General features: G+C 47.9%; 1 protein-coding gene across 2 annotated transcripts in view; it reads left to right on the plus strand.

Annotated features, from left to right (window-relative positions):
• Positions 1-3,214: 3,214 nt before the first annotated feature.
• The window catches only part of Ryk (receptor like tyrosine kinase), a 78,046-nt gene continuing 66,108 nt past the window's right edge, over positions 3,215-15,152 (plus strand). For both annotated transcript variants that reach the window (XM_042281513.2, XM_042281512.2), the window contains exon 1: positions 3,215-3,513. In XM_042281513.2, the coding sequence (XP_042137447.2) occupies positions 3,330-3,513 (184 nt within the window). In that variant the 5' untranslated portion in view covers positions 3,215-3,329. The remainder of the gene's footprint in view (positions 3,514-15,152) is intronic.

Raw genomic sequence — 15,152 nt, forward strand, 5'->3', positions numbered from 1 at the left:
CCTGGGGGCGAAGAAGCCTCAGGCTGAGGTCGGAGCTTCCCAGCATCTAGATGTTGAGGCATATTGGGAAATGTCAAAAATTGCCACCCACACCTTGGCAAGGGAGAGAAGAGACTCAGAGGGCTACATAGTGTGGAGACCTTTTCGTGACATTAGGAAGAGTCTGTGATTAGATTCTGAGAGTTCCATAACAGTGTTGTTATTTTATTCTTATTCAGAGATTAGCATGTGAATATAGATGTGAAGGAGGTGAGAAATGAAGCAATATGGATGTCAGAGGGAAGAACATTGATTGTGTCTAAGGTTGGAAGAGGAGCCAGAAAGCCATTGTTGCCGCCATGGTAGATGAAGGAGACGAGGAGGTACCGTCAGAAGGGAAGGGAGAAAGGGCTTGAAAACTGCCTCCTTCACATCTTGCAAGAACTTTGCCCTTTTTTTTTTTTTTTTTTTTTGGTTTTCCTGGAACTCACTCTGTAGCCCAGGCTGGCCTCGAACTCACACAGATCCACCTGCCTCTGCCTCCCAAGTGCTGGGACTAAAGGTGTGTGCCACCATCGCCTGGAAAACTTGGCCTTTTATTTTAGATGAGCTAGGGAAACACAGGGAGACAGAAAGCCAGTGACACATCAGGCTGTTTCACAGGATGACTCTGGCTGGTGTGTTAGGAACACATTGTGAGTGGGGGAGAGAGTGGCAGGCAGGTGCCCTGGGGGTGGTAAGGAGTGTGGGGGTGGGGATGTGGGGGTGGGGAGGCACCTGCAGCAGATCAAAGGAGAGGCAAGAGCTGAGCCTTTCTTAACTGGGTGGCCAATACCAGAATCACCTTTAGGGCTCATGAAAACACAGGTTGATCCCCAATTCCAGTTGCTCCTCCTCTTAGTCTGGGGTGAGGCCCAGGAATTTGCATTTCTATAATTCCCTGGTGATGCAGCTGGTTTGGGAATCACACCCAGGGACCCTTTAAGTCGCCTTCACAGCACTGATGAAAACTTGCAATTAGTAATTGCTCATTGTAAATACTCAAGGAAGCTCTTTGTCATTCCAGTGTCCCTAGGGCCTCACATGAGGCCCAGGAGAAATGGGTGTTGGGCACGGGCTCTTGGCCATGCTTGGGATTATGGAAGGAACTTTTGAAAGATTCCTCATTTGATCTGTCTGATAGTGTTGGTGATGAAACTCACAGAAGTGGTCACTAGAGGGAAGGATTCATTACATCAACAGTAATAATAACAAGCATGGCACTTACCCAGTGTCTGCCTAGGTGCTTTATTTATAGCTTCTCCAACTAAGTCCTTGTAAAAGCCCTGCAATCAGGCCTTAGTGCATCTGTTTTACGAACGAAGAAACCAAGGCTCAGAGAGTTTAATTTTCCCAAGGCTGCACCATTAGTAAATACCAGAACCTAGCCTGGCCTGACTGACAGCTCTGGGCTGCATTATGTTATACTGTCTCAAGATGTCACTGGCCAAAGATGTGCAAGTATGAAAGGCCCGCTAGAAGTCTCAGTTTCCTTTCTTGGAGAGTATTAGCTTGTTGCAAAAATGTAGACACCATATCATCGCCTTAAAGGACACCCCGCCTCCTCCCTTTTGTTTTCTTGAGTAGAGAGCCCTGTTCACACAGCATGTTCCCAGCCTCAGGTCCTTCCTGGTACATCCCTGGCTCTGTACTCGGGAGCAGTGGCCACAGCTGACTTTTGTGTTTTTCATCCTTCACGGATGGCATGCTTTTCTTCAGTTCATGCCCACTTCCTAGTCTCTTCCTGCAGGGCTATGGGCACTGTATTCTGTGCTGGGAAACTGAAGCTTGACAAATTGAGGCCAGCTTGTCTCCAAATGGAATCCATCCCTCTCACTACAGGAGGAGGGGGCAGAAATCATGGTCCAACACTTCCCTCCCTCCTCAGTCTCTCTCCCTGCCCTGGCAGGGGATAAAAATAGCATCTCTCAGGACCTGAGTGTGGATGGGGCAACAGTGAGCTTGAAGCTGGGCAGGGCAGAGAGCAGCTGCTCTCCACAGGCAAGGAGGGAGGCATGTGGTCAGTGCACAGGCCACAAGGATGGGATGACCTGATCTGGAGGAACTGAGGAAGGAAGCCTGAGAGCCAACCTGAGTGATGGCTCTTGGAGTGATCTTGACTGTCATGGTCGAGGGCTCCCTAAAATTCTTTATCAGTGTCTTTGGCGTATATCAGAGATTCTTAACCTGTTTAGGGAGACAAGGGCTTCCTAGAGCAAGCAATGAAATGTAAAAACCACTTTTTTGTGTATGTGGAAGCAACCATGTATACAGACAGCAATTCACAGCCCACACTGTCACATACACTGCATATTTTGGGGGGGGGGGCTGGCATGGGCCACAGGTTAAAACCCCAGATGCATGTTGACTTACAGCGAAGCAGAACTAGAACAAGAAATACAAATAACACACATAAAAACAAGCTTGCTGGGCGTGGTGGCACAGGCCTTTAAACGGAGCACTTGGGAAGAAGAGGCAGGAAGATTCTGTGAGTTCGAGGCCTGCCTGATATACATAGCAAGTTCCAGGCCGGTGAGGGCTACATAGTGAGACCTTGTCTCAAAATAAACCCAAACTCAAGCCAAAACAAAAAGCAAAACCCAAAATACAAAATAAAAACAAGCTTACTAAAGTTTGCCAAGGTTTTTCTGGAAAGTGTGTGGCATACAGATCCCAAGGAACAGACTCATGAATGTAGAGGCTGACCTCTGATGATGGGATTAGGGAAGAGTTCTACTCAAAACAGTATGCTTCTCTTTAGAAAACGCATCCAAGACTTGGGGCTCACCTGGAGAAGAATGAAGGGACCGGAGGCTTCCCTGTAAAGTGGACCAATTAAGCCCAGGCCTCCACAACGTGGGCTGGGGACTGACTGTCTTTACAGAGGGTGCACCCAGACCCTTTCGCCTGGTCGGGTCAATTTTTTGATTAACTTGTTCCTCTTTATCTCATTTCTCTTCTTGGCGCATTTTCACACATGTAAACAACGTATGTTATTTATTTCAACCCCGACTCTCGGCTCCTAACCCAACTTCACGTCCCCGACGCCCCCGCGGGCACGCGCGCTCTAGACCCGGGCGCTCTCGGCCAGGCGGAGCGTGCGTGCGCGCCCTCGCGCGGCCGGGCACGCGCACGCGCGCGCCTCCGCCGGCAGCTCCCTCCCTCCCCCCGCCCTCCCGTTCCCGGGCGGCCGGTCTGAAGCGGCGGCGCAATGAGCTGGCCGGCCGCCCCCGGCTCGGGGCTGTGAGGCGCTCGGGGCCGGGGTGCGCGGCGGCGCGGCGGGCGGCGGACGCTCCTGCTCGGCGGCGGCCATGCGCGCGGGCCGGGGCGGCGTCCCGGGGACCGGCGGCCTGAGGGCCCCGCCGCCGCCGCTGCTGCTGCTGCTGCTGGCGCTGCTGCCCGCCGCCGCCCCGCGGTCCCCGGCCCTGGCCGCCGCTCCCGCGGGGCCCAGCGTGAGCCTCTACCTGAGCGAGGACGAGGTGCGCCGGCTGCTGGGTGAGTGGCGCCGCTCCCGGGGCCTCGTGAGCCCCGCGGTGCTGCCGCTGAGCCGCCCGCGCGCGCAGTCTCCGCAGCCTCCCTGCGCGTGTCACTCTAGGCCGCGGAGCTCCGGAGCCTCGGAGTCGGCGCTCGGGACCCGGGTGGCCACCCTTAGCTTGCTGTGGGTGGCTCACAGGCCACGCTGCTGCGCGCGTGCGTTCTGCTTAGCGCGTGGGGGGGCAAGGTGAGCCGGGCGCCCCGGGTGTGTGGCATCCTGCACACCTTCGGGCCGACCGGACCTGCAGCTCGGAGGTTTGGCTTGGTTGGGTTCGTTGAGTTTGACCTGGTGCTGCAACTCCAGGCCACTCGCCTGCTCTGCAGACCCTGAAGCGAGAGAAGTTGGCTTTGGGTCCCTGGGTGGTTGCGTTTACCTGTTGAGCTCCGTTGTTTGGGGAGTCTGTTTGGGAAAACGATTCTCCCCCTCCGCTTGGAACTTCGTGAATTCTGAAAGTCAGCCCTTCAAGGAAGGGCCTGGCCAGCCATCAAAAGGAAGTCTCTGGTCGCTGAGGATACCCAACTTTCACCTTCTTTTGTGCATTAATGCAGCCCCTTCACCCTCAGGGTGTGGTGTGTCTGAGTGGAGTTTTGGAACGGAAAAGTTCGCCTCCTAAACATCCATTATCTGTCACTTTTATTTTAGTGGGCGCGCATCTCTCTCTCTCTCTCTCTCTCTCTCTCTCTCTCTCTCTCTCTCTCTCTCTCTCGTGTGTTGTGTGTTAGAGGAGTTTCTTTTTTTCTTTTCTTTTCTTTTTTTTTTTTTGAGACAGGCACTCTATGTAGCCCGTGCTGTACTGGAACCCACTATGTAGACGAGGTTGGCCTGAAGCTCAGAGATCCACCCGCCTGTTAGTCTTTTAGTGGAGTTTATTAAGGTAGGTTGAGAGAGCTCAGCATCGGAATGAAATTGCTTTTAGCAGACTCTTTAGACATTGCTCTATGTGTGGGTTGGTACTCTTTAACCAAAGAGGAATTGTGTTTTTGTTATGTCCTGTCTTAACCTTCCTTAGAGTCTAGTTGAATTAACTGAATTTTGTCTAGCAGAATTGAAACTGCATCTCAGTTACTCCTGGAGCATGGAAGAAGGGCTTAGGAAAAATAAGGATTTGTAAAGCAACCCATAGGCATGCTTTTGTAAAGTGTTGTCTTTTCTTGTTGTTGTTGTTAAAAGAACTTACATAACTGTGACTTTGTTGACATGTACTTCCTCTCCTCGTGTCTCAGCCAGGGTGGAAGTAGGGGACAGAGACAGCTAGCTGCAGACATGGACGGAGTTCCACTGCACGTTAGAACTTTGCCACTTTATTTATTTGTTTGTTTGTTTGTGTATACCATGATATGTTGTGGGTTTTTTATTTTTGTGTGTGTGTTGGGTGAGTAGATTGTCCCCCTCCACAGTATGGGTCCCAGGGCTGGAGCTCAGATGATACAGCTTGACAACAAGCACCTTTACCTGTGAGCCATCTTGCTGGGGAGCGATATGGATTTATATATGTTAGTTCTTCTCAAGTTCTTGTTACCCAGTGGGGTAGGTGTCAGGGGAGATGAGAAAAGTGAGGCTTTAAGTAACCCACTTAAGGTAGCAGGGCTTATTTCATACATTACACATATAGTTTATACCCACACAAAACGGTGTTTGCTGGCTGCAGACTAAGTTTAAGGCATGAAGATATTGTGCATATAGAAGTTTGCTCATGGCATGCTGGAAAAGAGACCACTGCTCATTAGTACCCGAAAGGATTCTTTTGTAGCCAGGAACTGATTTTCTTAGGATTTGTAGCTGTATAAGCTGATGCCGAGTACTTGGCGAGTATGTCCAGAAGTGAGCAGTGTGTGGAGGTGAGGAGCTTGCCTCCTTGAACTCTCTCATTCACCCGTGGGTATTTTCTGCCGTGCCAACTGAGTTGACCTGTTACAGTGTGGCCTCTAGATCTTCATGTACCAGAGCTAGGGCCTCTTTCTGTCCCTTCGTGTCTCCCCCAGGTATGATGCCTTCGAAGGATTCTCTGACTGTCTGGGTAGGTGGCAAAAAGTAAGCAGTGGGGTGTATGCGGGGCCTCCTGCACGTGGTGGCTATTATGGTGTGCAAGGCTACTTGGGATAGTGCTTTCCTACCGTCTTCTCAAATGCTTAAAAGGTTGAGTGCCTTCCAGAAGTTTCGTGGACAGTGGATTCAGAATGCCAAGTACAAGCTTAGAAGTCAGTCGTGACAACTTTATATGTTGAGCTGGTTGTGCTTCATAGAAGAGGTTTTAAGGCAGTCACTGCAAGCACATAGCAAAAACCAATCCAATAGCAAAAAAGGGCTGGAACCAGAAACTGCCAGCAACCCGCCTTTGGTCTGTTTACCTGGGCCCCACTCTGAAGTGCTCATAGTTCCCTAAGCTGTTCTGTGTTTATTTTCCCTTGTTTTTCTTTTGAATTTCTAGACCAGTGCGGAATGAGCATTTGTCTTCTGGAATTATCCCTGTACCCTGTATTCTCCAGTGCACTTTTTTTTTTTTAAAACTTTAAATGACTTATTTTTATTTCATGTGCATTGGAGTTTTGCCTATATGAGAGTGTTGGATCCCCTGGAACTGGAGTTATAAACAGTTGTGAGCTGCCATGTGGGTGCTGGGAATTGAACCCAGGCCCTCTAGAAGAGCAGCCAGTGTTCTTAACCACCGAGCCATCTCTCCAGCCCCTCCAGTGCATTTTTAAACCAGCAGTCAGTATTGATATTACTGTGTACAAACACATTGCCCTTTTCTGAGTTAAATAGAAGCTGGTTGCCTCACCCCCACCCCGATTTTGTTTCCCCAGAGCAGATAGTTGGATTTTAAGCTTTTCTGATTAGTCTGCTTTGTGTCTCTGCATATATTCCCTCAGGTACATGCCTAGCGCTTTTGATTTCCCACCCCCACTCCAGGTAGCGTATCAAGACATCTGTTAGTTCCATTGGATTTTTCTTAACGATGCCTTGATTTAGTGTCATCCATACTCTTGCTTCAGACTAGACAGTAGCACTTTGTGTGCCTCTCTGTCCTCTCTCTTGGTCACTTGTCCTCTGTTTCCTTGATTTGCTTTCCTTTGCTGGCTGTGCGTGTGTGTCCTCAGTAGAGTCCTAAGAATGGGGTGCCTGGGAAAGAGCAATTATTTGAGGTCCTCCATGCCTGACAATTTTTCATTTTATCCTGATACTTGTAGATGGTCTGGCTGACTTTAGACTTTTAGATTGAATGTGATTTTTGGTTACAATTTGGGCGGAATCTTCTCTTATAAAAATTTCAGATAAAAGATCCAAAGCCATTTTTAAATACTCCCCCCTCCCCCCCCCCAGGTTTTAGACTTTCAGAGTGTTTTCCTCTGGCATTCTGAAGTTTTTTAAGTAAGCATGTGGAGTTATTTGTTAATCTGGATGCAAAGCCTTCAGATTTTGGGAGTGTCTGCTCACTTTTTAAATAATACCCCACACCTTATTTTTTCCTATACTTTTTCTGAGATGGCCGGCCGTCCTGTGTCTGTTGATTCTCCACGTTGAAGTTGTTTTTCTCATCTTACCTTTTACTTCATCGTATTGAAGCTAGTGGACAGAGAGTTCTCCCTCCCGGTTTTGTCTTTCCACCTTTCGTTTAAAAAAATGTTTGTAATTTTTAGAATCTTTGTTCTCTGCGTCTCATTGTGTCTTCTGAGTGTGTCATCTTCATTTTTCTCTGAGGCGCCTGTTACTTTTTTTTTTTTTTTTAATTTTGGCCTTTATGTTTCAGTTCCTCTGTTTATAGTCATAGATGGGTGATTCTTGGCTTTGTGTAGTGAAGAGTGGGATGCTGGGATTGACGGGAGAGATGTCGACGATTCCCCATGTCTGTTGGAGTGCAGGTGGACTTTGCATTGGAAGCCTGAACGAAACACCAGAATTTGTGTCTAATTAGGGTTCTGCTCAGTGTCGGTGAAGCCTCTAGGAACTTCCTGTCTCTGGAATGCTGGGTGATAAATTAGCTGTCAGGGTTTGGGTTACCTGGTTGGGGGAGGAATGGAAGTTCTCACCCTTCAGGCTGTAGACTTTGACTTCTGCTTATAATTTTCCTGCCCTTTGGCTCGATTTCCTTAGACCTTTGGTCTCCTGCTGAACTTGGGGACCTGCAGCTTGGAGTATTTGCACAGTGGCTCCTTCCTTGTGAGGCCTGAGCTTCTAGGCTGCCTTTGGTACCTCTTAGGTACTTCCAGGGCTGAGCCTCTTAGGGTTCATAGGCGTAGTGATCTCTCCGACCTGCTTTCCATCATGCAAAAGTTTGCTAAAATCTATGATGTTTTCCCCTTCCTGTCCTGGCTTTACTATCTAAGGCGTTGGTCATTCTTAGCTGAGTGATGGCAGCTAAGCCTGGGCCTTACTGAAGATGACATGTGGCGGTTGTTTTGTAAGGACAGTGGTGGTCAGTAGTGGTGGACAGAGTGCTGCTGATGTGTGGTGGGGGTTGCCCGTGTCAAATACGTAGTCCTTCACCCTGTACACAAGCCGGCTGCTGAAACAAAAGTCCGTAAGCGGAAGTGCTTAGAAGCAACAGAAGTGTACTTTTCACAGTTCTGGATGCTGGGAAAGCCAATGTCAACGTGCTGGTGGCTGGGTTTCTGGTGAGGGCTTTCTTTGTGCTTCATAGATATCCTTAGCTTGTTCTCACATAGTGGGGGTGTGAAATGAGCTCTGTGGTCTTCATGACAGGGGCACTAATCCCACTCACGTCCTCCTCCCCTCTCAAGGGCCCTGCTTGCTTATCTGTCTTCCAGTGGGGGTTAGAATTGTAACCTGAATTCTGGGGGATACAAAGGTTTTTTTTACCTTTGCCATGAGCAAACAGGCTTGTAGTGGGTCCTTGGTCTGTGCCCACTGCATGCAGTCCTGGTGGAAGTCTGCCTTCTCTGAAGACTTCCCAAATCTTTGGAGCGTTTAATCTCTGTGTAGTTTCCCCACGTCACTGGGCTCTGCCTCATGCCTCTTAATACTATCCTCCACAGACTGCAGTACTGGCTAGCTGTGTCCACATTTTAACGGTGGGGACCTTGATTCTGAGTGTTGTGGACATTGAGAAGGCCAGGCCTCGACTCAGTCGTGCCTGAACCCGAATCCCTGCTGCTTCTGTCAGCCCTGGAGCAGCTGCAGTGGAGCCAGAACTTAGGCGGTGCTGGTTTGTGGTCCTGGTTACGGTCAGAGCCCTGGGTCTGCCACCACAGCCCTGTGCTCCAGGATTGCTGGAGCAGTGCAGAGGTCTGGGACTAAGATGCCAGTGGGTGGGAAGTCATGGTGACAGCGATGGCTGTGATAGGGAGGTGTGGTCTCTGAGGATGAAGACAGCTTCTGCAAGAATGGACCAGTTAAACATTTCCTCTGGAGGGCTTGCTTCTCCTTTCAAACTAAATAGCTTCTGGGAGCGTCCTGCTTGTTCACACCTCATTTCAAGTCAGTTCACTCTAGTTTTAGACACTTGCTCTTCAGAGCAGTCTAGAGGAAGAAAATTGAAGTCAGTGTATTGTAGAGAAATGACTAAAAGTGATTAGGTTCCTCTCCTTGGGGAGCTGAGGATTTTGTGGGGGGATTTTTCCATGTAGGACTCTAGCTCTCAGATAAAGAGTTCCATTGTGGATTGATACGTTATTGGAGGAGTGATCACTTTTGACTGTGATTGATAGGGCTAAGTGATGGGCAGGGTTACTTTTCTCTGGTTGATGGAAGTTTTTAGTAGGAATAATTACTTTTGAGAGAGGGAAGAGAGGCTTGTAGAGTTTGGGGAAGGGAACCCAGGAAAGAAGTCATTTATGTCTCGTCTCAAGGTTGAGCTGGGCAGGCAGAAGAGAGAAGCACTGAAGGCCAGGGAGAGAGAGTGGCATGGAGTGTGGAGGCAGATGTGTGTGGAAACAGTACTCAGAAGTGGCCGGATGAGACCAGTGAGCACCGAAGAGGCAGAGAAGACAGCTGGGAGGTCAGCAGATGGTGGATTAGGGATTTGAACTGTTTCTTAGGGAAAGGAAAACTATTGGAGTGTTTGGGCAGTACTTCAGAGGTGGAGGCAGGAGGATCAGGACTTCCAGTCCAGCCTTGTATACGTGAGACTCTTTTTTTAAAATTTTATTTATTTTATGTATATGAGTGACCTGTCTTCATGCACACCAGAAGAGGGCATCAGATCTCATTGCAGATGGTTGTGAGCTACCATGTGGTTCCTGGGAATTGAACTCAGAACCTGTGGAAGAGCAGCCAGTGCTCTTAACCGCTGAGCCATCTCTCCAGACCATACGTGAGACTCTTGACTCGTGCCCCCCCTCTCCCCACCAAACAAAACCCATCCAACAAAACAAAACACCCCAAAACAAGTAAAGCAGAATTTAGGAAAGGAGAGTGTAGTCTGTACTGGGTTATAGAAAAGATAAGACACCTGTCAATGTATGTGGGTTGGGGGAGCAGGTGAAGAAGTGGGTGGATTTATTGCAAAGACTTGGGAGGCTTAATGGAAGGAGACCTCGGGGCTAAAGAGAAGGTGTTCTCCAGAGTCCGTGGTTTGGATTTGGGTGTCTGAGCCAAAGGACCCTGGCTTTATGGGAAAGGCAGTTGAGGAGAAGACAAATGTGATGAGCCAAGTATTCTTCTCGGCCAAGCTCCTCTCTTTCCTCCAGAATCTCAGGCCAGATACTTGATTGGGGAAGGATGGCGTCCTCTGTGCTGGTGGCACTGGCATAACCTGCCACAGGGCGGCTTTGGCAGGAGTGCGTTAGCATCCTGAAGTGAACCCTTAACCCGAGGCGTTACATTGGGGTTGGTGGTATTGGCACAGCTTAATCTGAGCCCATGTGTTCTTCATTGGGAGAGCGGGGCTGAGACATTGTGCAATTGTGGGTTTGGATTTCTTTCTCCCCTGCACATATGGAGGAAAATTCTATCCAATTATGGCTAAACTTGTCCCCTGTGAGTCACATCCTGAGTTAATGAGTGAATTCTGAAGGTGCTGCCTAAAATGCTGCTTGGGTTTTAAAGTTCACTTCCAGAGCAAATGGAAGGTGCCTGTCCGTCCGTGTCCCGTCCCATCCGTCCGTGTCCCCCTGCCCCCCCAGCACGTGGAATTGAGAAGTTCCCCAGCATCACTTTGGTTGCTTGCGGCGGTTATGTCACTGTCCTCACAGATCTTGCCAGCCTGAGAGATAAGAATATCCTGCACTTGAGACCAAACCATTCAGTTACTCTGAAATTACAGTGGAAACACGCTTTTTTGTGTTATCCTGGTTGATGTAAGTGTGTTCCGATCTGGTTGTTACCAAACAACGTTCCCTTGTGTAGGACTTGCTAAGATGTTCTTTGCCAAAACAATGTGTGTGTCGGGAAGGGTCAGATAGCTTACTGAACAGTTTATTTTGCTGTTCCCAGCAGTGAATGACAACGTTGAGTGACTGTTATTCTTACATACATTTTAAGCTGGAATACAATGCACACAGCTCTTAACTTGGGAGATACGTATAATCTAGAGAGAACAAGCATGTCTTACACATGCCAGATACTTCACATATGTTCTTCAGCAACGTCAGGTAGCATTGGTTACTATTTATTTATTTATTTGTCTTTCAAGACAGAGAGAGTTTCTCTGTTTAGTCCTTGCTGCCCTGGAACTCACTTTGTAGACCAGGCTGTTCTTAAATTCAGAGATTGCCCTGCCTCTGCCTCCTAAGCGCTGGGATCAAAGGCATGCCCCACCACCGCCTAGCTATTTATCTTTTTTTAAAAGATTTTATTTATTATGTATACAGTGTTCTGCCTGCATGTATGTCTGCACACCAGAAGAGGGCACTCATAGATGGTTGTGAGCCACCATGTAGTTGCTGGGAACTCAGGACCTTTGGAAAAGCAGCCAGTGTTCTTAACCTCTGAGCCATCTCTCCAGCCCCCATTGGTTACTTTTTAAACAGATACAACTGAGATTTTAGAAACACATGCTTTGCTGGCGGTCTCAGGTGGGTGCAGTTATGTAGCTCTGAAGTGCATTCTTTCTACCCTGCTGCTGGGAAGGTTAGCAGTCTGTTCAGGTCCTGCTGAAATCATCTGGGGAGCTGCAAGGACATGCGGATTCCTAGATGTAGGAACTGGTGTAGTGATCTAAATTGCTGATCCTCCTGATTCCCCCTTCCAAGCCCTGGCATTCCAGGTATCCACCACACCTGGTTCCTGTGGTGCTGGAGATCAAGCCAGGGCTTCATGAATGCCAGGTAGGTGCTGTATCAGCTGAGCCAGGTCCTCAGCCTCTGTAGTTGATCTGAGATGGAGCTCAGAAGAGTCAGCCTTATGACTTGAATGCTCTGCTTCATTGACTGTAAGAGGCACAGCTTGGAACACTTGCAGCTGTCTTATAGTTAGTGGGAGTCATCAGTTAACAGGCTGTTTTCCCGCTAGGGATAGACTTCAGATAAAGTGACATGGGCTGTTATCAAGAGGTGATACAGCTGGGGTCTAAACTCAGCTTCTTACTCTTGTGTAGCAAGCGTGTCACCAGCTGAGCATCTCCTCAGCCTGCCTACCTGCTTTTTTTTCTTTTCCTTCTTTTATGTTTTTGCTTTTGTTTGTTTTAGACAGGCAATTGTTCTATAATCCAGACTGACCTTGAACATACGGTCCTCCTGCTTCATTTTCCTAACTGCTGGAATTGTAGGTATGTGCCAGCATGCGTGGCTGCTGAACATTTATGAAGCCCTTTAAATATTCTTGGATTTTGTTCTGGGGTGCAGTTAAATACTTGGAGACAGTTTGAGTCTTCTGGGTGTTGCTAATAAGGCTTGTTGGATGGGTTAAAACCAGTACGAAGTAATCAGGCTCATTAGTCCCTGCCAGTGAGTCAAGACACTTCTGTACTTATCCTCAATGATCCGTGAAGCGTGAGGCCCTCCAGCCTGTCTTCTGGGAATAGATTCAAATTCTAAGTGCCGGGCACTGTTCACTTTTACCCTTTCTTTGCCCTTGAGTGGCTTCCTAATATGCATGCCCCATCAGGACTCATGAGCACTGGAGCTCAACCCTCCAGATCTTGGATTTCTTACTTTGCTTAGCTCTCCTTTCTAGTAATTTGTTCTGTGAGCCATTTCTCTAGAATCTTATCATTCTGGATTTTGATCTTTTAAACATTTTTATCTTTTGGGTTTTTGAGACAAGATCTCACTCTGTAGCGTAGGCTGGCTTCTCAAACTCACAACAGCACTCTTGCCTTAGCCTCTTGAGTACCGGGGTTACAGATGTTGTCACAAGCTTAATTTGCCTTTGTCACCTTCATTTCTTCCTCGTCCGTCCGTCTGTCCGTCCGTCCGTCCGTCCACCTATGCATCCATTTATCTGTGCACGCACATGCCACAGAGTTCGTGTGGACAGCTTTGAGGAGCCAGCTCTCTCTTTCCACTCTGTATGTGGGTTTTGGCCATCAGACTCTGGTGATGGTCACACCTGCTGAGCCATCTCACTTGCCCTCAGCACCCTCCCTTCTCTGTACTGTAACCTTGGAACTCATCTACTTGTGTTCTTTGTTTAGGGAGCACTGTTGCCTTGTGATGAGGGATTTAAATTAGTGAATCAGTTGTGTCCAGTCTTGATTATTTCAGATGAGAGGATCAATCTAGCTCCGATTACTCTAATTAAGTGCCTATTGTCTGTATCTCCCCTAAGGTGAATTCCTCAATGATTTATTAGAGGAAAGAAGTAGTCTGCTACAAGAAGTAAGGTGTAAGGTTTGGATCTGTTTGTGCATGCACACTTGTGAGCAGAGAGTGGGTAGCAAGTGTAGGAGAATTGGGTTGGGAATCCACATGTTTGAGTGTTAATCCCATCCCTTCCTTCACTCTCTATGGGTGGCCATGTGTGGAGGCTAATCTTGATGGTCAGCTTGACATACCTGGAAAGAGGGAACCTCAATTGAAGAATTGCTCCCACCAGAATGACCAGTGGACATACTTGTGGGGCATTTTCTTGATTAATGATGGATGTGGGGAAGCCTAGACCATTGTGGGTAGTGCCATCTCTGGGCAGTCGGTAGTGGCTCATGTCTTTAATCTCAGCACTCAGAAAGCAGAGTCAGGAGAATCTCTGAGGCCAGCCTGGTCTACAGAGTAAGTTCCAGGACAGCCAGAGCTACACAGAGAAATCCTGTCCTGAAAAAACAACAAAAACAAAACCAGAAAGCCATCTAGCATGAGCTAGCGAGTGAGCCAGTAAATGTAGGAGAGTTTCTGTTTCTCCATGGGTTCTGCTCCAGTTTCTGCCTGGACTTCCCCTGTTGATTGATTGTGAGCTGGAGGTGATAAGCTGAAATAAAACCCTCATTCCCCAGCTTGCTTTGATGTTTTATCACAGCAACAGAGAAGCAAACTGGAGCATCATGAAACCAGTGTTCTGAGTATCCCTCTCTGCATATGTAAGATGGGTTGCTCTGCACAGCTGCTATAATGCGTTTGAATAAGCTGCGTGAGCCTCAGAACAATTTATTTTAGTCTCTGGTGGGGATTTCTGTATCTTGGTATTAAAACAAATATCTGAACATTTCAGGCTGCTTTTCTGGTTGGGCCCCACCAAGGAGGGTTGGCTGGCACATCTGTTTGGTTATGAGAAGGACTTGGAATAAGCTGCAGGAGACAGAAAAGGAACCTGTTGATCATCCCAGGAAGGGCCAAAGAATTGCAGTTCCTGAGCTCCCTCCCTCATTTTCAACTGCAAGAGGAAATACTGTATGCAGCCTGTTGTCTTAGGCACAACCCATTGGAGTGGCTACTTTAAAGTTTGCCACTACTTTAACAGACCAAGCCTCAGGTTACTGGACCATTTAGATATTTGGTTGGTTGCCTTCAGTAGCAATATTCACTTACATGTGTAACATGACCTTATTTTAGGAGCGTGGGGTCTATTTTTGGTGGATAAAACAGACGAGGAGCCTGCCCTTGTGCAACTAACTTTTGGCAGAGAGCTATGTGATTTGCCTTTAAAATTTAAAAGTTTTGGAATTGAATTCCTGAGATAGTACTCTGCTGCATATTGCTGGCAGAGAGAAGTGATGCTTGTGAGTTCCCTGTGTTTTATGATAACAGCCTAGATGAACAGGCAAATCGGAGTCACTCCAGCTTCTGAGGTGTGCTCCTCTTAGGAGTGGCTGTGGAAGAAGTTGGACAATGCAAGTTGGACAACGCTCTTGTGAAGCATTGGGTACATCTCTCCATCTCTGTGTTGGTGGTACAAGTGTGAACTACTCAAATCACTTTCTTATTTTAGGTCAGGGAACAATGTAGGCAGACTTTTTTTTCCCACCCGCCAGTTCCCAAATAACTGACATGGAGATTTAATATTAATTATAAATGCTTGGCCAATAGCTCAGGCTTACTACTAACTAGCTCTTACAATTTAAATTAACCCATTTCTATTAATCTACATTCTGTCACGTGGCATTACATCTCTTTCATCTTGCATCTCCTGTTTCCTCCCTGGGACTCTGGCAACTCCTCTGACTCCGCCCTTCTTCTTCCCAGTGTCCTTAGTCTGGTTTTCCCTCCTAACTTTATCCTGTCTAGCCATTGGCCAGTCAGCTTCTTTATTAAACTAATCACAGCATAAT

Source organism: Peromyscus maniculatus, chromosome 7 (genome assembly GCF_049852395.1).
Source record: "Peromyscus maniculatus bairdii isolate BWxNUB_F1_BW_parent chromosome 7, HU_Pman_BW_mat_3.1, whole genome shotgun sequence".
NCBI classification, from domain to species: Eukaryota; Metazoa; Chordata; class Mammalia; order Rodentia; family Cricetidae; genus Peromyscus; species Peromyscus maniculatus.